The sequence below is a fragment of the Enoplosus armatus genome, chromosome 8, assembly GCF_043641665.1.
Source record: "Enoplosus armatus isolate fEnoArm2 chromosome 8, fEnoArm2.hap1, whole genome shotgun sequence".
NCBI classification, from domain to species: Eukaryota; Metazoa; Chordata; class Actinopteri; order Centrarchiformes; family Enoplosidae; genus Enoplosus; species Enoplosus armatus.
This window is the reverse complement of record NC_092187.1, coordinates 9,584,146-9,608,314: the sequence shown is the minus strand read 5'-3', so window position 1 is coordinate 9,608,314 and position 24,169 is coordinate 9,584,146. Positions and strand designations below refer to the sequence as shown.

Here is a 24,169-nt window from a genome sequence, read left to right as displayed (position 1 = left end):
CTGGATTACTGAGGAAATATAAACTGTGTTTGCTCTGGAAGATACAGTTTTATAATGCAATTAATACCAACAAACCAGCAAAACAAGGTTCACTCAAAGCATGGAAATAATGCATAATCCTAAAGCTTTCTAAGTCTTTTAAAACATGGAGGAGTTTTTTATTTGATGATGGAAATTTTCTGTTATTGAGCTGCTTTGGCAAAGTCAGACATTATAGCCTTCTCTTCGATTGCGGTGTTTTGATGTTTGTTTCTTTCATGAAACCCCGTTGGACTTTTTCAGAAATACTAAGCAACTCCACCTTTTGTAGACTCAGGGCTCCGCTCTGTCAGGTAAAATTTAATACTTCATAGCATTATATGAAGTAGTCAATCTGTCTTTCCTCCAGTCAATTTTTGTCTCAGCTAACTGTCAATTGCTACGTGATGGAAGAAGATTCAGCTTTACTTCCTATTTAAAGAAAAGGAGTGACTTTTTCCGTACCCTTTGTCTCCATCTCATTCTTCTTCCTTCCTTCATCCTCTCTCTCTCTCTCTCTCTCTCCCCTTAGGGATTTCTGTTTGAAAGGAATGTGGTTTGTATTCTCGTTCCTTCTCTCCAAATGTCAACTTCAGGTGTTTCTTTTCTTCTCATGCTGTTGTGTTTTCTGCATTCTCATAATTAAGATTCCTGTTTGTGTAGCAGCTCCTCACTCCTTCAACTTGTTTTTAGCATCTCTGTTCCAGGCTTTTTTTTGCGCCCTGTGATTTGTTTAAAGGTTAGTCAGTGTGGGTGGACTGATGTATTTTTCTTCTTCTCCCTTCTGTCTCAGACACATGCTTCTGTGCGGCATGTATGAAAATTAGTTGAGCTTTGGTGTATCTAACAAGATCCTGTGACATTCTCGTCCACAATGTGACAGCAGAATTAAGTACAATTTGGAGTCATGCCATGGCTTATCAGTTGAGACCGTTTCGTTCTCCCGCTCTTCTCAAAGGGCTCTGCTTTGCCCAAACTTGCCCTCACCCCCAGCTCTGCAATTTGTGGCAGCCACTGAGGAGATGACAGGATTGTTCCAGGTCAGCCATGGAGCTTTGACCTCTACTCTTCTTTGCCTCTTATCCGGAAAATGGCACACTCGCTTGGCTAAGCCAGCTTGAGTTCACTTCAGAGCCTTAGCCTTTAGTCGCGCTCTGATAAGTGATTGACTAAAATGGCAGGCTGTCACAACAGCGCTGGGCACTAAACTCACAAACTCCAGATATCACGGTTACCTGCTGATGCTTGGTTGCTAAAACCAATTCAGCAGTGGATCTAAGATTGAGGACGGAGAGTGTAAATGTGTCTTTTAAAGAGCCATATATATGGGTATAAGGTTACTGTCTGCTTCTTCCCAATAGCCATCAGCCTACTCAAATAGGAGTTATTTTTTACTAAGTCTGGTCCTTTTAACTTGAAAAGCTATGTTCATTCCTCTCAAAGCTCAAAACATATTCTATGCATTTCCAATCCTAACTGGCACCAATGTGTCATGTTGTTTCAATTAACAGTAGTGCAATAAAATATTTCATACGGAGCTAAATGGATACTTGTACACCAGCAGGTCAAATTTACCTTTACAGTGAAATATTTCAACACCTACTACTACATTGGCACCATTTTTTTGTATTGACTTCATGTTCTCCTGAGGATGAATCCTGATGATTTTGATGATCCCCAGACTTTTCCTCGAGCCACCACCATGAGGTTCACATTTGTAGTTTTGAACGCCAGATAGATTGCCATGAAACTTGGCTCAGACATTTCATGGCAACTGGATGAACTGTAATAACTTTGGTGTTCCCCATTACATTTGTTCAAGACTTTGATTTATAACCAAATACCTGCAAAACTAATAACAATCCTATCAGCCTCAGCTGTACTTAGTGTTAAGTGTTAATCAGCAAATGTTAGCATTCTAACAAACTAAACTAAGAAGGTGAACGCTGTAAACATTATACCTGTTAAACATCAGCATCGTCTTTACGAGTATTTTAGCATGTAAACTTAGCATTTAGCTTGAAGCACTGCTGTGACAAAGTGCAGCCTCACAGAGCTGCTAGCATGGCTGTGGACACTTAATCATAGAAATGTCTCCTTCATACTTATCAGTACTCTGTATCTCTTCGAAGAACTCTCACATCCCAAATCCTACAACTACAAGCAAAGCAGTAACAAGAAAAAGTCTGTCTGGTTTTAAAGATTAATTTCTTACAGTTTTATTTGGTAAAGAGAGTGATCAAAGTTAACAGGTCATTTTGCTGAAACTGCTTGGCCCTAATTTAGGATGGACGACCTTTCGTAGGCTATAACCATTTATTTCTACAATCTGATTCATTGTTGCTTTGTAGATCTTATTGTTGGAGACAAAATTGACCATCTGGCTTGTGATGTTGCATCTTGAGGCTGAACAGATCAGAGGCCCTCATTTGCCCCCATGATACTCCACCTATAAAGCCAATATACCCTTTATAGAGCTTAATTCATCAGATCGTCTGTCCCCAGACACCCTTTGTCTCTCCCTCTTTTTCTGAAAAGGTGTGAGCAGCCACCAATGTAATTAGAATCTACACACAAGGCGTCAGATTGACTTCAGTCAGGCTTTCAAGTCTTTAAATCTTCACAAATGGTCTGTCATAGACTCTAAATGATGAGATGGCGAGGCTAAGGAGGTACAGAGTCTGTTTTGTCAATAAATCTCCCACACTTTTATCTTTTGAATTCAGTGTCAGGGCACTTATATCACACCCAATGAGATGTGCTTGTGTTATTGACAGAGTTGGTAGGGGAATCATTAGCTGGCACAGGATTGTGTCAGTGTAGATCAGTGATTTAAGTGTTGTTATGCACACTGTCATCCTTTGGCAGTGCAACTGCGGAAGTAGTCTGCTGAGATTTTTCATTTGGCTTCCATCATTTGATTTAGGCTAATTGCAGTTTTTGCATGGCTTTGGGGGAAAGAGGTGAGAGGAGGAGAGGAGAAGCTGTCATTCTCTAATTTGTATGGTAACCCCTCCAACACGAACATGCACAGGCCGAATGAGAGCGGCCTATTCTTGTTTAGAGAGTGAGGACATAGCAGTAAAAAGAGACGGGTGGACAGAAGGGACAGGGAACAATCAATTGAAATAGAGTCAGAGGAAGATGAGATATGAGGAGAACTCAAGACGAAAGTCAGATGGAGAGACGAAAAAAGAGGAAAATGATTTCTGTAAATGGAAGCTGTTTCAATTTATATTTAAAGGTATAATACACCCCAATCTTGTTAAAACTAACAGCTACAGTGTGGCTGATGCAATTTGCATTTCAGTCTGTTTATCATTTGGTTGTGCATATTCTGTATAAATAAATACAATATAAATATACACAGATTAGAGCTGAAACAATTAGTCAATTAGTTGATTGTCAGAAAACTAGTCGGACATTATTCCGTAAGACACCAAAATGTCCACTGTCAGTAGCCTGTGTGTGTTTACTGTAGTTCATCTATGTTTTATCTGGACAAACGCACTCTTTGTTTCTTTGCCATTACTATCACTATTATTAGTGCTGCAAAATAAAGGCTAATGCAATCAGATACAGTAAGTCTACAATGAATCCGTCTCTGTGAAGCTCACAATGCTCAGTTTCTGTTCAGAGCAGAGAGGCATAGAGTTGCTGATCCAACTCTACAGTCATTTTTGAGGATATATTATGTGGTGTTGTCATACTACTTTCAAAAACACCATACAATATAATGCAATATATATAACAATGTAATTATGAGCTCAACCCCTCTGTGACACAATTGGAAATATTATAAGCTTTATAAAGATTGTATTTACAGCAGAGCTATTGTATTTGATTGTTTTTAAGGTGCTCGTATTATTAATGGGTCAACAAAAAGTTAATTACAAATTCCCTGCAGATCTTTGGTAGATAAAATGTAACAGTGTAAGATTAGCCCTGGTGGGGGGGACACTGTCCTTAAACTCCAGCATGAAGGTATTACAATAGCTCTGCTGACAAGTTATTAATTTTTTTGTATGAAGATGAAGAGCTGATGAAAAGGGAATCTGAGCTGTGCCTTCTCTGAATCACCTATTGAACTGGTATTAAAGCCCTTCATTAATCCATAACTCTAAAGTAAAAGCTGCTGTCTTGCCTCTAAGGAATGGTACCTATTGAACATTACCATTTCTCCATTTACCATTATGGGCAAATGGAGGATATTTATTTTCAGGGTAATAGTTTGCAACAAGTTCCAGTTCATTTATTTAAACAGCTCTTCGTCTGAAATGACTGTACAGATAATACAGACAAGTGTATCAAGATCTAACTAATCAACAATCACTCATAGGACGAAATGAAATATATCACGCAGGAAATAAGATACAAGAAAGGTACAATCAAGGCACAAGACAGACAGCACTAAGGACATGCCAGGAAGGTTAGAGGGACAGCAAATGACAACTTCTCCACTGGAAAGGTAAACTGACAGAAAACAAAAAAACAAGACAAGGAGCCCTTGACTCCCGCAAAATGCTGACTTGTTGCATGAGTATCCTTGACGTGAAGGAGAGCCCGGAGTGACAGGGAGGCGATTCACAGGGGTGATCTAAAGCTAGAGAGGTGGAGAGACAGCCAGAGAAATGGTGAAAGAGAGCGAGAGATCTAAAGAGGGAGAAAGGCAAAGTGACACAGTAACGGAGAGTACACCAGACCTAAAAAGAGCGGGTTTGTGGGGCCTCGGGCCTGCAAACCCACTGCAGAGGGATTAATGATGCCAGGTCAGACCCTAAGCTTGTTTACAAAGAGACACACAGCTGTTTTCTCTATTGCTGGCTTCCTTCGTCCATGCTGGAGGGCACAAACTAGACTCTCCAACTACAGTACCCAAAATGCATCCTGAGTGTTTTATGTGTGCAATTAGCACATGATGAAAAGCCAGTGTTTCCATTAAGATGTTGAACAACTTCACGCTAATATTAGAAAATGCACGATGTATGAATATGTGAAGGATGGCGAGAAGGAGAGAACTGGACTGGACTGTAGGGAGATGAAGGCTCTTGAGGCAAGCATATTCACTGGACATATTTAGGGCTACCAACTAGGACACAGGTGGAGTAGAAACAGACTTGTGTTACTAAATCAGGTCCACAGAGCTCAAGAGCACTAAGAGGGTGATTTGCCTGTTGTGTATAACCTTGACCAAACATGTCCCACTCAGCGACTCGAGGTTGTAGTGAGGGCGAACTCTTTTGTCTCTTTGTTAAAACATGGACTGCTGCTTGAGCATGCTGCACTCAACACAAGAAGCTTCTTTATTCATAAAACACCAAACACACACTCCAACATGTAGTCTGTGAAATGACACTGACCCCAGTGGGGATGCTACAGTGTAGTATCCATTACAAGAAGCTGTTTATAACTGAGAGGACCCCCTTGATTTAGCTGAGACGCTACTGTTGTTGACCTGTGACCAAGCTGCCGAATTGGCTGCTCCACTGCGCTATTTTGAATATAGGACACTCTCCAGTCCACTCAGTCAGCTCCCTGATGTCATACCGCTAATTCATTGGTTGGCTGTTTCTGTTAAATTCATGTCAGCTCACAAATGAATGAGGGTTCCTGAGAGGAATGTCCTTGTCTGTTTTTCTCCATAAATCATTTCCAAAGGATACATCTCTGTTGTTTGGAGGTTTTCTTTTCTTATTACCACAGATAACTCGCCAAAAGGAAAAATTTCCAGCACAACGACTAATACGTTTAATACCGAATTGTTCCAGCTAATGTTAAATGTGAGGTTTTACACCAGACCTGCCGTCTCGACTGTATATTTTCCACCAACGTCTAACAATCAGTAAATCCATAGTAGAACGAATGAAGTGTCAATGAATCTGTCCGTGGTTTTTGAGATGAATGATATAGTCCAGGAAATAGAGAAAAATGCTCATCACAATTTCTTAGAGCGCAAGGTGGCGTCTTCATTTTCTTGTTTTATCCCACCATCATTTTGCCTCAATTACTTTAACGATTACTCGATTTTACAAATTGTTCAGAATCAGAATCAGAATCAGAAATACTTTATTGATCCCCGGGGGGAAATTGTACAATTGTTATCGATTAATTTATTGTGGATCAGCTAATTGATTCTCTGATCGCTTCCGCACTAGTCTCACAACTCTCATGCTTGACTGGTATTATAGTATTAGCTCATGCTAGCTTATATTTCATTAGTCGCAGGAGATGCAGGGTGAAACACATTTAGTCTGAAGCCTCTATTGGGCATTGGTGAGACAGCCGTGAGCCTCTCTATCATCTGTATGTCAGCTGTGGTGGAAATGAGACAAGTAATTGGCAGCCGCTTGACAAGGACAGTTGTAGAATAGCATGGGGGGCAAATATAGCAATAGAGCTACTTGGCAGGGTCAAAAACCTGGCAGTGTCACGGTTCAAAGAGCACCAACCTCTGCATGTCTGTCTCCCGCTGTTGTTGGCAATGTTTACTCGAAACAGCACTTCTTGTTGGTGGCAGGCAGACAGAAATGTCAACACCCAGTAACTGCGGCACTTAGAAACTCCCTCCACTCCTTTGCCTAGCAACACATTGCAGTGACAGCTTACATCACCAAGCTTGCTGGCAGAGTCCTCTGCTTACAATCCTCTCAGCGGCTATCTGTAAATGGGAAAAGGCAAAGCGTAGAATATGAAAAAGTGACAGGAAATGCTGAAAAGGCCTCGAGCTGACAACAATTAGGCCCATTTTGTGACATTATTTGTCAGTGGGGAATCAGACATGAATTCTTGTAAGTGAATGGTGGTTTTGTCTGAACTTATGCCTGGAAGAAAAATGGAAAAATCTTCTTTTGTTTCTCTGAACGGTCTTTGACTTAGTGGTGTGTGTGTGTGTGTGTGTGTGTGTGTGTGTGTGTGTGTGTGTGTGTGTGTGTGATGGCTACACGTACACTTGCATTAGTGCAGTGAACGTTTGTGGTGTTCAAGCCAACCAGACAATGCTGCATGAGTGTCATTTTTTTACCAGTGTATGCTGGTGTGTGATGTATGCCCCCATGTCATTCAGCTAACAATCTAATTTCTTCACTTCCAGGCAGCGGCCGTGAATTTCATGGTCTTTGTCTCTTGTAAATGACATCTCTCATTGTTAATGACTTCTCCATTGGTAACGCATGTCTTTAGAGACATGTATTTATTATAGGAATGGAGCTTTGTGTCATTTATTACATTAATGGGGCAACAAGGAGCCTAATTATCCCCTACATCTGTTCAACTATCACAACCTAGTGTACACAAAGATAAGAATATTCATTTAGCAATGAATATGTATTGCATTCTCAATCGTTATCTAATTTTCCATAGTTATATTTGCCTTTTTACATTTTCCAAACAAGAGTGTTCTGGTTTAGATTGCAGAAGGAACCACCTGTTTTCTTTTTCCTACCCTTTCCATGAATCCTGGATGGCATGAATGATGAAAATGTTGCTCTATTAGGTATGGCAATTCAACAGTAGTCATAGTCACACAGTTGTAGGCACACAGAGACCCACGAATGCCATCAAGCACACTGTGTGCACTTGCAGCTATTCAGTGATACATGGTGGCATTTCAGTGTGAGGATTTCTGCTGTGGCATCTGTGTGGCTGTTGCTTTACAGTGTAGACCTACAGTAGCATGTATGGGATGTTTAGTATGACTCAAAATGAGCGCATGAAGAGTTAATGTTAATGTAATCTTTTGCAGTTTCTCTTTGAGATGGTCCTCCATGTTATATATGGTTTCAAACACAACAAAGTAGCATGAAAACTAATCAAATTGATGTTCAATGCAATAATGTTTAGCAAGAAATCAGACAAAACTCTTAATAAATGTAAAACAAGAACTTCGGTGACTAATTCTGATGCTTTAATTACAATTTGCATGATTCCACTGAATATTGATAAGCAACACTTTTAAATCATCCCCCAGCCCTAATATCTATTACAACCGTGTTATTTTTTTGTTCTTATCTGTGACGACACACAGAAAGGGATTTGAGCTTTCCTAAAAATCCACAGTAAATGTCAAATGTTTGGACTGTGATCAAACATACCTGGCAAACCAGTTTTGTTTTTTTTGTTAGTCAGACATTTGCCATTTAAAATGGTGATGGTGATGTCACCTCCAAATGTTGCGTGGCCTCTGAACAAGAGGATCTGCTTTGTGGATCGTGGCATGAATCACTGTTTGTCTTTCAAAACCAGAGATGTGGATAAGAAGCGTGCCTGATTCGGGTTGAAAATGTTAGATATTTCTGTCCTTCTGTGATTGGGATATATTCGACAAAAAGCCTGAGCTCTGCAGCCGCCGTCAGCTCCTACAAAGAAACGCCAGGAGAGTTGTACGTATAATAGGCTACCGTATAAATGTATGCATTTCCCCTCTGGATGCCATTACTCTGTTAACAGCAGTACAAAGATATAAGCGTAGCGCTTTTTAAGGGTTATATGGGGACGGTGGATGTTCCAGAGTTTAGGGTTAATGCCCAGTCTTGTTGTACATTCGTCTTGCGAGAAGGAAAGGTTTTACAGCCACTGAGTTTTCCACTCCGTTCTCTCATGGCACATTGACTAATGTGACCGCTCCAGTGCCAACCCCCAACCAATATGTCTCTTAGGAGCTTGTTAGCCACGGACCTGCAGTGACCCAGACGCCCTCGCCTGTTCACTGAAAGCTGAAAAAGTTACTGATTTCCTTTTTTCCCCCCTAAATGCCTTCTCTAGATGGGAGAACTCAACTTGAGGCGACAACCGGTTGACCTCTTGGTTGCTTTCACACACACACAAATAAATATCATGATAATTGTTATAGATGGGAGGGGAGTGTTTGTTTAATTTTGCACTTAGTGACTGAAAATAATGTCTGAAATAAATGTTTCTGTCTTACTCCAGAAACCTTTTGAATAAAAACTCTATAGTTAGATGTTAAGAAAGAATTATTTTTAGTCCATTTCCACATATAAATACATAATACAGATAAAATAAAAATAATATGTCGGCAGCGTTGGTAAGCTCACTGTGTGTGCATTGATCCATCATGCACGAGAACGCTGCTGAAGCTCAGATGCTGATCGGTGTTGACTGCTGCCCAGCCCACCGCACCCCGCTGGGTTTTCCACAGACTGCCCCCCCACCTCCCCGCCTCCCCACTAGCCAATCAATAAGGCTCTAAAGCACACCTGAATGGTTGCAGTCTCAATGCTGCTGCTGCTGTGTGCTTTGGTGGAGTGATGAAGAGGGTTTGTTAGGCTTTATAGAGCCTAACAGCCGTCACACAGGCATCTGGAGATGCTGTGTGGTTATGGCCAAACTTTTAAGCAGACTATTGGAGTCATTATTTCTTTGAGTTTGTGTGTGTATGTGCGTGTGTGAGTCAGAAGATAAAAAGCATAATGCGGCAGCCAAGTTACTCATTGTTGAAATCCAACAGGACAGTTTTATACCTATGACCCAAATCATTCATAATAATCATCTCTCTTGAATGTTTTATGTTAAGTCAGTACACATAAATAATGTACACAGGCCTATGGGACATATTAACCTTTTGAGCCTGTACGTTTGGGGCTTGTTGATGGAAATAAAAGGTTTCTGTGGAAAAACTATCCTGGTGTTTAATGTGTTTCTTCCCACAACCAATATTCAGGAGAAAAGGGCAGCATTCCAGTGGTAATGAAAAATAATAATAATAGTAATAACTAAAATAAGCCTAGAGAAAACAGTTCTATTAAAGCTTCAATAAAAATCATTTATTTTTTTATTTTAATTAAAATTAAATAATTTTAATAGTTTAAAAATAGTAAAATATGAAAATATAAAGAAATAATAAATTAAAATGAAATTTAACAAAACAAATATAGCACACAAGGCTTTGTCCCCAATAATGATTTGTCATGTAGGTGACGTGATTTTTTTTTATGCAGATGTAGTTGATAAGCACTCTTGTTCTTTCCTAGCCTCACCCTTCTTCCCACTCACACACTTACCCACCTCTACAAGCGTCTGGGAGTTGTCCAGTGCTTCCTCAGCTATCTGCTGTTGGATGTTGAACCACTCCACTGCAGCAGCGAGGGGTTAAGTGGCTTGTTGAACACAACCTCAGCTGTAGCTGTTGATGGAGGAGGAACTCGTTCACTTTCCCCACCCACATTTCCCAAACCAGTCTGGGATCTGAACTCCTTGACCCGCTCTCGTCTCTGCTGGCAGCATGAGGTCCAGGCGGCAGTTTTTCTGTGTTTCCGGATATTCAATCTCACTGCGTGGAATGTCAAAGTGACTTGTTTCTGTATGTTATGTTTGTTTTTTCTCCTCATAATTGCAGTCAAGTAGTGTGTAGGAGTACAAGTGCAATTTTCAGCACAACATACTCAATAAGAAGTGTATAGTTGAGTGTGGTGGGAAAAAATAATAATAATATGATATAATTATTGACAGCAAATTAGTTCACAAGTTCAGCTGCACTAATAAATATTGTAAGAAAAGAAAACATTGTCAACATCAGCCACTATTTATTTGATTATGAAAAATGTATAGGCCTCACATAAGGTGTGTTGTAACTCCAAGTTATTATTCATGTATTAACCAGCATCACGTTCAACACAAAATTATTATTAATCTGGCAATCATGAGCATCTAGTTTGTTGTGATTTACTGTTCATTTTGCCTTTAACAGACAATATGAACCACTTTGAACGCTTTAAATGTGCAGGCTGCATTGTTTTTACACATACACTTTATGAAAATGTTATAGCATGGCTAGCGAGAGACTGAGACTAGAGTAGTTTGTTCCACTATCCATATCTCATGTCCTCCAGAACTCAGAGGGAATACCACGATCATCATTTGGTATTCATGATGTAGGATTTTCTCCAGTCGATGACTGAAGAGCTGAGTTGTGAAAAGATTTTAGCTCGATGTGTAACATGCCTCACAGCCCGCCGAAGTTTATGTCTGACAGTTGGTTGGCCTTGAAGTGAGGGAAAGCGATGCTTTACCGGCAATTTGTTTTGCAGTCTGAGATATTGAATAAGTAGCGTAGCACTGGGCACCGTCATGGTCCGCAAGCTTCATGGAACTTTGGTAACCTGTTTGATTTGTTGTATCTGCAAAGCTTTGCTCTCTCTGGAGGAGGAGTGTGCCTGCTTCCTTCTGAGACCAATTTGATGTGCATCATGACTGAGAATCCATCTACACACCTAAGTTAAGACTCAGTCTGTGTCAAAGCTGAGCAACGTGGAGCATTGCAAGGCTGGAATTTTCGCTTTTACCATATTTATGACATTGGTTGCGGAAAATAATCTCAAGGCCAAAATGAACCCAGATATATGTAAGAAAAAGAGTAAAATGATCTTATCTTTCCATTTTAATGACCATAATTTTTAAAAATCTCATTTGTAAGACCCAACCAAACAGCAAAGCCCAATTAATCCTTTTAAGCCGACCATTGTTGTGATTGTGCCTTGCCACTGTGTCGGTATGAAATGGTTTCTCTAATTGATTTTGTCCAGCAGAGCTATTTGTGAGTGGAGCACAGGCAAACATTCTTGATACGGCTTTACATTGCCACACTTTTATCAAGTTTCCCAACTCAGTGGGTCTGAAGTCACACATTTTCTCAACAACAGGCACATGGGGCAGCAGAGCACACAGACATTTCTGTGACTTGACATCAGCTGTCTATTCTGAGAACGCTGGTACAGATAAGAGACGAGCACAGACATGTTTGTGTTATTCAGCTTTTCAGATACAGACAAGCGTGCATGAACTTTTTGTTAGCTTTGGCCCAATTCGAGCTATTGAAATTGATGCGGCCGTATCCCACTCATTAAGCCCATCACTCATCACTGAATAATACCACATGCAGTATCAACACAGAAGCATCACTCTGTTGTGCAGCATGGTTTTTCTGGCGAACAGTACAGTATAAATATTTTAACATAACCTCAAAATACACACTCATCAAAGTAAAACCACTAACGATGCAGATACACACATAAATACACACGTCGCGCCTTACCTGCTTCCCTCTGGCTTTGCTCTTTCTCTCACTCCTCGTCATCTGTTCCTTGTCAGTTTTCACACGTCTTATAATTGGGAACATTTGTAGATGCTTCCGGGTAACGCTGTGGCGCATCTATCACGCCGCGCACATGCCAGACACACACGTACACATAATAATCCCTGAATGGATGTACTACTGCGTTGCCTTCAACAGCCTTAATTAGGAATACAATTCACGAGTGCGTGCCGCTGTTCTGTGTATTGACAAAATGCATCACTCGCAGAGAGGATGAATTCGCCCCAAATCCCTCTTGATCATTTCTAATTTTGAACCAAATATTTTTCTTGTTCAAGCTGTTGCTTGAATGCCTCAGCACCAAGAGCAGATAGCTGTTATTAAAATGAATTAATTCATGAAAACACCAACTGCTGGGACACTGCTGTGGCCTCTGACCTGTGGATTTTAAGGATCAATAAAGCACTAAGCCAGAGTATGATGTTAATAATATGCTAAATATCGTTATGCACTCCTCAAACGTTATGAAACAAATAATACTATAGGGAAAATAACAACATTAGAACAACAATAACCACCTTTGACTTAAACTGACAATAAGCACATTAATGATTTGATTGGAACCATCATTCAAACAAATGTAGTGTTTAGCTCAGTTTAGGAACTCCCCTTTGGACAATACCAGTTTAATGTCGAATAGCATGCTTTGCCTGGACGACTCCAGACTCCCCACTTTGGGAGAAATTACACAGCAGGCAGTTTAATGTCTTCAATATGGCATCAAATCCTCCTGCCAAAGACTCAGCCACATCAGTGGGGAGAAGAGGACACTGCCAGCCCAGTTTTCCTGGGAGTTCCCCAGTTTTCACTGCCCTCTCCTGGTGTCCTACACCTACAGTCCAGTCCAAATAAGAACTGTGAGTACACTGAGCAGGCAGGACAGAAATAATTTTGACTGAAAGGAAAACTAAATTTCACCATGAGTAAGACAAATACTCAATGCTGTTGTATACATAATTGAAATTTGACTGAAATACATTTTTTAAAAGTATAAATAACCTAAACCTAAAAATAAATCCAGCATAATGCAAACTAGGGTTAGGTATGGAGAACAGTTCGTTTGTTTTACTTTAAAAAGTATGAAGTTGTTGCTTTTTAATACTACTTACCAGTTCCTGAAAACAAAGTTCAGACCTGTTTTGCTTCAATTTGCATTACCTCTTATGTAACAATGCATTTGTGTTCTGCACTGCAGTTAATGGACACTATGCGGCATGCTGGAGAAGCACAAACACAGATGTGGTTGTCAGTAGCAACAGTGTCACGAAACCATTTTCACGATTTTCCGGTGTCCAAAAACTCTGCATTGGTTCACATTTTCCACAAAGCGCCTTCCCTCTGCAGATAACTATGAACGTCATGAACAAAGGGAACACATGTTACAGAATCCATCAACTTTTCTGTTCTTGTCTTGTTCACATATTGGGTCGGTGTTGTTATTGTGCCTGGATGGTGGTTAACTGTCATCACTCAATATTGGCTTTTGATGCTCGCCTCATTTCCTAAAAATTGCAGAGACAGAGGGAGCGGAAAGGAAACAGACAGTGCGTGTGTGTGTGTGTGTGTGTGTGTGTGTTAGAGAGGCAGAGGAATAAAAGAAATAGGGCAATGGCCTCGTACAAGCCTCTGTGGTTCATTCTGCTGCAAATTTTCCCATTATAGTATCTCACATTTTAAAAAGACAAATGTAGAGAGCAAGTGAGAGGAAGACAGAAAGGCGAGCAGCCACACGTGGAGACAAGCCGAGAGTGAGGGCAAGAAAAAAGGGATGAGAAAGGAGGATGAAGTCAGGAAAGGCTGAACATGCAGACAGTGAAGAGGAAGCAGAGACAGACAAGGAGACAGGGAATGAGCCGAGATGTGGAGGTGGGAGTGTGGGGGTGGGGGGGGGGGGGGGGGGGGGGAAATGATCTACAGTCAGTGGATGAAAGAGAAAGTGAGGAAACAGAGATGGGTATTTGTCAGGTGTTAGTGAGTTTCAGAGTGAAGGGAAAAAGTGGAATGGAGAAGAACCTCAACTGATAGCCTCTCATCAGAGAGGGATATAGGAGTTGTTACTGCCTGGGATGAGTTGGAGAGGAGTGGGTGCTTTTTTCATAATGGGAAACGTGTGCGCATGTCTTTTTTTCCCCAGCTACCGAGGTGAGAGCTATTGAGTAGCAGAATAAGAATTTTTGCTATTAGAGTCAACGTATGTCCTTGTATCAGCTCACGCATACGTGTATATGTGTGAAATTCTCAAATAAAATGTCTGTCATGTCATTTTCACCCCTCTTCTTCTCTGAAATACAATTTTCATTCACTAATTCATTCCAATCAGCTGTACTGTGACACTATTTCATTCAGTGTGAAGCTACTGTCAATGAAACCCAACACTTCCTACAAACTTTTCACAGTAAAAGCCTATCAAAAAAGGGGGGAGGATAATGCTGTTTGAGCTGCTGGAAGGCTTTTAATGTGAAACAGACGGAAGTATTGATTTTCATTGGCGATAGCGTAACACAGAGATAAGAAACAGTAATATAGATTTGATTGGAAATAATTAATAGATAAGTATTTCTGTTAAAAAAGAAACTCAAAGTAACAGAGGCGAGCGCTGAGCATGTGTTAATGCATTATACTGACAGCAGGTAAGTATGGACAAAGTGTTGAGTTTGCATTACCATTTTTTTTGATTTGTCTCTTTTTTTAAACTCTCCATTCCAGCAGCTGAGCCTTTCCGTCTCTGTATTTTACATTATTCCTTGATTGAGGAGATGGAAACTTCATAATATATTGTCTTTATTTCCTGCCATCCCTCCCTCTTAACCTTCCTCCTACTCGGTAATTATTCCCTGTGTCTCTCCATTCCTCTCATTTTCTCCTCCTTCCTGTCTCTCACGCTCTCACTTGACATATCTGCTCTCATTCAATCTCTTTCTCCTGCTCTCTTCCTTCTGTCTGTCCGCTCGCACTCGCCGGCACTCTCAGCCTCAGAGCGAACTCCCTGCTGCCCTTCTCCACATGCCACACTGTTCATCATATTGAAGGAAAGGCTGACGTAGGATCACATTTTGTGACATGGTGGCATAAATAACGACAGGCTGGGGATTCGAGGATGGATGCTCATATAAGAGAAATGATATGACCTTAATTTATATGTGCACATCTTTGAGTGTTGACAGCAAAATCAGCCACAAATAGCTCCCCGAACTGCAGCTCCACAAGGAGGTCCTCCTCATGTTCCTTTGTCAGGCCTCAGTGTTGGATGAGGTCAGACGGATTTTTTAATGATCATAGATTAACTTAAATTCATGGGATCATAATTGCTATCTGCTATCATTGCTCTAATTGCTATCTGTGCTAAAAGTGATTATTAAAGCTGAAGCATCTGATACTAGCAGTCAATAATATTGGATAACCTGTATTTTTGTGAATATGCATAACGATGACAACTTGTCAGTGCAAGTCTTTTTCAAGTCAAGGTTTTATTTTGAGATATGCACACAGTTTTATATCAGCAGGATACTTTCAATTCCCCCCTCCCCATCTATTTGGAGAAACCCAATTCCCTGAAAGTCATTATACAGTACCCTTGCACTGTCTTCTTTGGAGAGGCAGTTTTTTGGAGTCATCAGTCATGGATGATTTATTTGGAAAGAAAACAATCAGTAACCATGGTGGACAAAGAAACACATTTTCTTAGTTGTAAGTATTTCTAAAACAAAATATCTTTATAAACCTTTAGTATATACATGTATATACATTTGTCTGTTTTCAGCTGTGTTAGGGCTTTGAATGCACATTAGCTGTTTAGCAGATTTAGATTGACGTTAATGTTAACTGCCCCTTGTGAATAAAGAAATAAAAATGATAACAACAAATAAAAAGGCTGATTTCAGGCAGAAGTCAGTCTTGTATTCATCACCTTGGCCCTCACTCACTAATATGTGCGTAGAAATGTTTTTACTTTGCGCACAAAATAAGTGTGCACGCAAAATTACCGTTGGATTCATGAAATATGCACCCCGACCAGTTTTGTTCTCACCACCACACAGATATGGGGATCAGAATCATTCTAATGCCCGCTATTTGCAATATTTGCAATCAGCATACTGCCACGCCCCCATTTCTCTTTATAAGGAAATACGTTTGCCTAGAGGTGTTTCATGGAGAAAGCGGTTAAGTTGTTGTAAGAGAAGCCCCTAAAGCCAAAAAGTAAAAGAATTTCACGTCTGAAGAAGGTGAAACAATAGTGTCTGAGGTGGAAGCTAGAAAAGGCACACTTTTCCTTAGTGTTTCCTTGGGAGTGACCATGGTCCAAAAAACAGTGCCTATTTGTTCTTTAAGACTGAACCTTTCCTGTCAGACGGCTCCCAACGCAAGAGGCTCAATTAGAAACCCATTACAGGGAAAGAAGTTGAATATTAAATTTTCACCCCAAACACTTTAATATTGAAGTGGTTTTTCAGATGATGTGTTATGAAATGCTTGCAGATGATCATATTATACAATATTATACTCAGCAGCGCTAAAAGATAAGCTGCAAACAATGCACATAACACCGTCGTTTAATGTGCTTTGCCAAGGCAAGGGGATGTGAAAGAAACAGCCTCCCAAGGTCCTTTAGAGAATACTACACTTGAATCATTTTACACTGCCTTTGAGTCATAATTGCTGTTAAAAGCTGCTCATAAAACACATTTGGTATAGATGGTATTTATTAATTTGATTCTGAACAAATTGAGGGGCGCTGAAGCGGATTTATTTTCAATTTTACCTTCTAGGTTTTTTGCATAATTGCATTGGGATAATTATTCAAATATCTTTTTATTTAGTCTGAAGGCAAATTTTGAATTAGTGTATTAAGTATCCACAGCTTCTCTATTTTCTATTAGAACATGGTTGGTTAAAGTAATGTGGTGTAATGCCAACTCCCAGGAAGCATGTTGCTAATATACTGACAGTGTTTTGTCAGAATATCATTAATGTAGTATTATGGTTTGACAAAATGAATATTCCAGATTTAAATGAATAGTGTTTGGGAAATACGCTTTATTAACTTAACGGACAGATATCAGGATGGTATCAACCTTCTCATATCTCTCCGCAATAAAGTGAAAAATGTTTAATTTTTCCTTTACGACAATTTAGAAGTGTGCTTTTCTCTTAGATTTTCCAACAACAAACTCTTCTGTAATTTTGATCTTTGAAACTGACTCTTTAATTTATCCCCATAACAACTTTATACCATCTTACCACACAGTGGATCTTCACACATGAAGACTGGCAGGTCAATTAACAACAGCTGTCTCAGCTTCTTACTGTTGTCTTCAACATATCCACAAATGTGTTACATCCATGATTTGAAGACTGAATGTGTCCCAACGGCGTGTTTCTGACATCCGTGTTGCAGGAAAAGGTATGTGTTGCAACCGTTCCCCTGATACTTTCGCCATGGCCCTAACAACAAGGCGCAGCTCCCGAATGGTGTTTGAGGGTTTTTTTTTTCTGCAACTAACCGACCAATGAAAACTTGGTCGACTAAGACTCTTCTCATCAACGGTTAGGTCGACTATTAGGTGGCAGCCCTGCTTGTAATCTGTCATTATCTCTGTATACATAATATAAACGTCCCCACAGCTGCAGCAGGCCGTTGAAGAGTATCAGTAAAGATGAGAATACACTGGAGGAGGTACAATTCAGGTATCATTTAAAGCCTATCAAAGAGGATCTAAATGCAGCATGTTTTCAGAGAAAGCATGTTTCATCACCATTCAGTATGATAGGAGCTGTCACACAGCTCTCAATCTCCGAAAGTGCTTTGATTCCAGGGACAAATATGGTGTTGAAGTGGCCGTGCTCAGGCCATTTTAAAGCTGTAGTCCTCGCAGGCACCTGTCTCTGGTCTGTCATGGAGCTCAGCAAATGGGCCATTTTTCACTCTGCATACAGTGGTGATGTGTTCATCCCTCTGATGGCCACTGTGAAAATGACATTCACGCACTAACAAAAGCCTGCTTCTCCTCGGTTTAGTCTCTCAGGCAGCGGCTCATTCTCTCCCGAGTCCTCCTTACACCAACTAATAACATCCCCAGCCTACACACTTCCTTTGAATGGCCAGCCAAGTACATTCAGCAGCCTTTCATTACAATATGAATTGACAACGAGTCATCTTGAGATCAGGGATGGTTAGCATGGGCGGCTAAACGTTAAACGCTAGCTCCCCACAATCACACGCCTGGTTCATTACTTCCATTTATCTGCGGGATATTTATAGGACACCTTGAATTGGGGTCTTCAGGCAGTTGATGCAGGGGGGGAAAGGCCTGTCTTGGCTGGTGGTGATTAATGCACGAATACGTAAGCTTTATCGCAAGTCCGGCAGCCTCGGGACCAGAGAATGTCAGTGCAATTAAAGGCGGGTGGCAGATGTAAGAAAAGAGAGGCAGCGCCTATCTGCAGATTGCAGGCCGAGCCAGGGAACATGGGCGGCTTGGTTAAGGTTCCAGCAACAGTGCCTATTCATTCCTTAATCACCTCCACTACTCATTAGGGCCTTCTTTTGTTCCAGCCGTCGTCTTTTCCTTCGCTGTGCCAGCAGATAAAATATGGCAGGCTGAGAAGAGAGAAGAGCTTGGGGAACCCCATTAAACGGCGACAGAGAAAGGATAGAAAATGAGGGGGGAAAAGGAGAGGTGACGCTGGAGTGGTGGAGTCAGTCAGCTAAGGAAGAAGAGAGGACTCAAGGGAGAGAGGTGGTGACAGGGATGTGAGAAACAGAGAGAGAGAGAACTGTCTGACCATGAAGACGAGTAATTCCTCTCGATCTTCTCAGTTTGAACACTCGGCAAGAAGAGCATTACAATATGAGAAGTTTTCTGTCATGACCATACAGCTCATTACAGCTGTGACTGCTTGAATTACTTCTACAATAATCTCCACAAACCTGTGAACTTGAACTCTGCGTGGAGACTTCTAGTGCAGTAACTGGATGTAAATTGGTGGTTTTATTCAGTCATTCTACTTCTTAATAGCGCATCTTCCTGCTATGTAACGGTATCAAGGTCTTCCATAAGATGAAGTCTGTTATTATTATGCCTGCCTTAATGTGTTCCATCGAGGGTAAAGTCGTCACCAGTTGTTGGACTTGTCAGAGCCTTTCAGAGAGAAAAAGAGAAGAGATACGTTTTACGTGTGCTTGTGCCGACAGCTGAGAGCCATAACGGCTAACTGGCTTTTTATATAATGGCTACACAAGTGATCATTACAGTGTTCATGGACCGATTAGAAAGAAATACACTGTGACATACTTTAGAGACAGACATACTGTGTGGGCCTATGTTAATAAATGGTAATACTTCCCACCTCTGCTCAAGTAAGTATAATCATAATGTGCACTGGGAAACAGAAATATTAAATAAGACCTATTTTCAGTGGCAATAACAACAACAATCAAACTGAGGCGTCAAACTAAGACAAACTAAGGCTTCAAAGTGTTGCTGTTGAAGCCTTGCGTGTCTGAATATTTCCCTCGGCTTCACAGATTATCTTTTGACCGACTACTAAATATTTGGATCCCCACGAGCAGTCTGTTTGAGTTATTTATGAAAAAAAAATGCACAATGAAGTCTGTAGTTTGAACTAATTCTTCTTCCAGACTCGGTGAAGTAAAGGAGGCTCGCCTGCCTCTGTTTTGAGGGAATTGTTTATTTTGGGAGATGCTTCCCCGCACTGACAATGATTTTGTGTTTCCTCCCCGCTGAGAAGAGGAACAATAGGGGGTTCTTGTTGACAGAGGCTGAATCCTCCATGTAAGTTTTACTGCAACATTGTAAAGGTTAGCATCGGACTCCCAGAGGAAGCAGTAGTCAGGTAGGGTCACTGTTGTCTCTCTCATTCAAAAGAAGATTATAACAGCTTTCATGGTCAGAGAAAAACATTGTGTTAACCAGGGGAAAAGACACATTATACAACCATAAACAATAACCAACAAGGCTTCAAGCGGCACTTTAGCACAACCTGAAATTCAGTTATTATTTAATTCAGATTGTCATATCCGTAAAACAAAACAGTGTGTCTGTTGTTTATGTTTTAATAACACCAATGCACACGTAAGTTGGTAAACGCATTTCCCGTAAGAGGTATACACTTTGGGAAGGAGCTACTTTAACTCAGTTGTTGTAACCAATTTTTTTTCAGTGCAAGTAGACCCTGTTTGGCAAGGATACAGTGATTTGGATAATTACATCATTACAAAGCCACATGGTGTACAACAGTTGTTTTAGTTTCTGGGCCAAATCATTATTTATTTCATCACAACAGAATTACCTTTCCCTCACTTGTGTGCACGGCTGGTTAAACCGCTTATTGTTGAGGAAAATAGAACCAAGCTACAACGTGTGATCAATTCTCATCAGCATCAGCAAAAAAAAAAATCAACAACAACAAAGTTTCTGCTTCTCATGAAACCTATATATCCTGCAAGATTTTTACAACCCATGCCAACCTGCTGTATCCTGTATCCTCTCTCTTGTTTTAATTATAATGTGTGTCGTTTTGCTTCTGCAAACATACAGATTCTCGAGTTTTCTTGCAGTGGGATGAAAGGTGAGCTTGTGTCTTCGTCAGATGACATTCCTGCTGGTGTGTGAGGACATGAGGAAAGAACAGAGAGAGGAAATTACGCTGTTATCTGAAATCCTTATTAGATCATCCCAAACGTGATTTATACAACAAGTGTAAGCAAAGCTTCACTCTGACAGAGCAACAAAAGACATTATGTTTTTGATTGTTTCTACAACTCTTCTATATTATCAGCCCCTGATATCTCATTCCCCACACACACACACACACACACACACACTGTCTGCCTATCTACTCTGTGTGTCACTCTCTGTAATGCTTCTTTGCTGAGATAAAGACTAAAACATCAATATGAGGCAGACCCAAATATTCAGGACATTGATTCAGAGACATGGACAGTGACCCAGAAAACATTACAATTACCTGCTTGATAACTCAATGTAGCTAACAAAAGATAAAAAGCCATTTTCATTGCTATGCACTTGCACATACACACCAACACACCTCAGTGCACACATCACTACAAGGTCTGAAAGCTGAAGCAATAGTTGGAGCAGCAGCCTGACCATTCTCCTTACCTCGAACTCTTAAAAAAAAAAAACATTTGGTCTACCGGGGAACAAAAGTCATCAAAAACTTAACTTAAACCTGCATGGTTCAGTACGATTTCAGTGTAAAAGATGTTTGGCGCCATCATTAGTGGGAAACCTCTCTCAAAATATAGAGCTGCATGCAGAATTGTTGTTGCATGATCACCCTTTGTATTCATATTGGGCAGTGATTGCTTACAAATAAGTTATTGTATCAGTTACAACATCACATTTATGTCACATTGACGCAATGACACATTAACAAGTGACAGGCAGCATCAACAGGTGCTGATAGGAAAACACGTTGCACTGAAATGTGTTTTCATTTAGTTTAGGTTTAATAGACACATTTCCATTTATATTTCTTTCAGTGTGGCAGTAAGCATTTTATAAGGACGCTTTGAAGATTTACTTGATGCAGAAAATGAAATGTGAAAGCCAGAATTTATGAAATTGCCAAAGTTTAAATGCAATCTAAAATTACCTAAATGTTTTTCTGTGTGGATGAAGACTTGGGAAGGTGATGCAGAGTTTAGTAATAAATCTACTCAAGTTCTTTGCTCTCATTTGAAGGTTTTTCACCTAATATTTTAGTTTCAACCTAACTTCATTTCATATACAGTAAACAAAATGTCAAGTCACACTTGAGCTCACTCTGTAGCACAATCCCCCCCCTGCTCTCCTCCATATCACACCTCCCCATCAAGCAACCATCATGGTTTACTTACTCCTTTGCATTTCTTCCACCACGCTCTTCCCCTTTTCCCCCTGGTAAGTTTCTAAATGTTGAGGACCTGTCAAGGGCACGATGCAGCGCAGATAAAACATTTTCATGAGGCTACTGGGCAGCAGTAGCAGCTTGAAGCTAGCAGATAAGTATGCACTGTGAATTTTTACATTTATTCAAAAAAAAACAACTGACAACTGTGTCCAGTGCTGAAGGCTGCACCGTGGGCAAGTTTGAAAAATGATAAATTTGCAAGGTGTTGTGTGGCAAAGTGTTATTCACACTTTTAAAAAACAGCCCTCATGTGCTCTTACCAATCACCTTAGGTGGGGACAGGCAGCCAGGCTGTTATTTGTAGCCCTATAAAGTCCATCTCGACAAGCGTGATGACTAATCTTGCCATAATGGCAGCACCATCCCTAGACCTCGGGCTCTTCACCCAGACACATCTGCGTTCAATTACTGCAAATAATTCAACCAGTAACAGCGTCTTAGTAGGTGGGTGGTGGACTGATGGCAGAAGGAATAGAGAGAGGAGGAGGAGAAGGAGGAAGAGGCCAAAGAGGAGCAGCGGTTGAAGAGTGAAGTGGGAGAGATGTAGTTTGCTGGAATGTGAATTTAATTGTGTATGTGAGCAAAGCCGAATCCTTTAAAATCTTGTTTTTTTTGCCAACCAAAGACTCTTTTTCATCAAAAAGTGACCTTTGCACATTTTCCTTTGGAATAAAAACCCTCCATGTGTCTGTGGGCTGGATCGGGAGGATGACAGAAGTGGGCCGCACATGTTGAAGTGACAAAGTCATTTTAGCAAACATTTTTATGTGAGCTGACCTGGAGCAATGCATTCAATATGCTTCCACTGTGTGCCACTGGTGAGCCTGGCCAAAACTATATTAGAAACCACTGAACCTCACCAGAAATCAAATCACACTCTGGTCATAAAAATGCTAATATTTATATGCAGCGGTCTCTCAAAGTTGCCACTGTGTTTGTGTGCCTGCGTGTGTTTAAGCTTGCATGCTTTCGCTACGGCAGTGTGTTCACGCTCTCCTCAGAGACAGTAGCTGTTTTGATAAATGGTGAGCTACAGTGGAGTTAGTACAGTGTAAGGAGTGAAGAGTAAACATTCATTATGTGTGCATTGAGAGAGATGGTGTGGTGTGCTGCGCTAATCATTTTGTTTCCCAAATGTCATGCATTATGTGCATAGAGGAAAACTTACACTGATGCAGACTTGTATATCGTTCATTCATGCCGTTTGGGTGTACTCAGGTTTTTCCTCTCTTTCTCGTCTTGCTCTTGTTGTCTCCATAATCATTATTAAATGATTATTGGAAATACATTTTACAGCTCCAATTGCACTTTTAAGTGTTTTGTAAATGCCTCAACATAACCCACACACAGAGGCACAAGTTAAAGCCACAGTAGGCAATATTATTGAATTATAATTTTGGTTGAAATAATGAATTTTGACCATTGCATGTTACCAACAATATCTAACTGAAGGGCTCTTGTGTGTCTGTTAGCACCCACCCCTTTGTATTTAGTCTTTTAAAAAACTGGACCGGGTCTGAATCAAAAAAATCAGGGTTCCCTACCAAACAAGGGCTTCTACAAAAGGTGAAATGTGAATCAGAACGTTTGGAAGAGAGGAATCAAAACACAGAACCACTGATTACCCTGGTTGGTTGTTTGATTCAGACCTGGTCCAGTTTTAAAAAAAAAAAAAGGTAGATCAATTAAATATTGTTAGTGACATGCATTGGTCAAAATTAGTTATTTCAACCGAAGTTATAATTCTGCTGTAAGCTAATAATTATCAGTGAGAGTTTCCAATTCCTTTCTCTTTTTAATGAATAAATAATTTAGTATTTTCACATGATCTTGCACATGCTTGAGCTCAAATCTCCTTTCCCGATAACACAGATTAATTCCACTATATGTCCATATTTGTTATCTTTCAAAATCCTGTGATCAGTTAAGTTAACCCTGTTTGTCATTTGTTTTTCTCCCAGATCCCTCTTCCCAGCCAAGGCAGAAGCCACCGGCCACGGACCTCTGCTACAAGACTGAAATCAGCAGTCTAATGGACTTCAACTCTCCGGACGCTTCCCTGGACAAAGGTAAGACCTGGTCAGCTCTGTTGAACCAGAGCTGGTT

At 40.5% G+C, this 24,169-nt stretch overlaps 1 protein-coding gene across 1 annotated transcript in view; it reads left to right on the top strand.

Moving 5' to 3' along the window:
* kazna (kazrin, periplakin interacting protein a) overlaps positions 1-24,169 on the top strand; it is a 103,288-nt gene that overhangs the window by 35,871 nt on the left and 43,248 nt on the right. Inside the window, exon 5 of the mRNA XM_070910078.1 lies at positions 11,915-11,959. Coding sequence (XP_070766179.1) covers positions 11,915-11,959 — 45 coding nt within the window. The remainder of the gene's footprint in view (positions 1-11,914; positions 11,960-24,169) is intronic.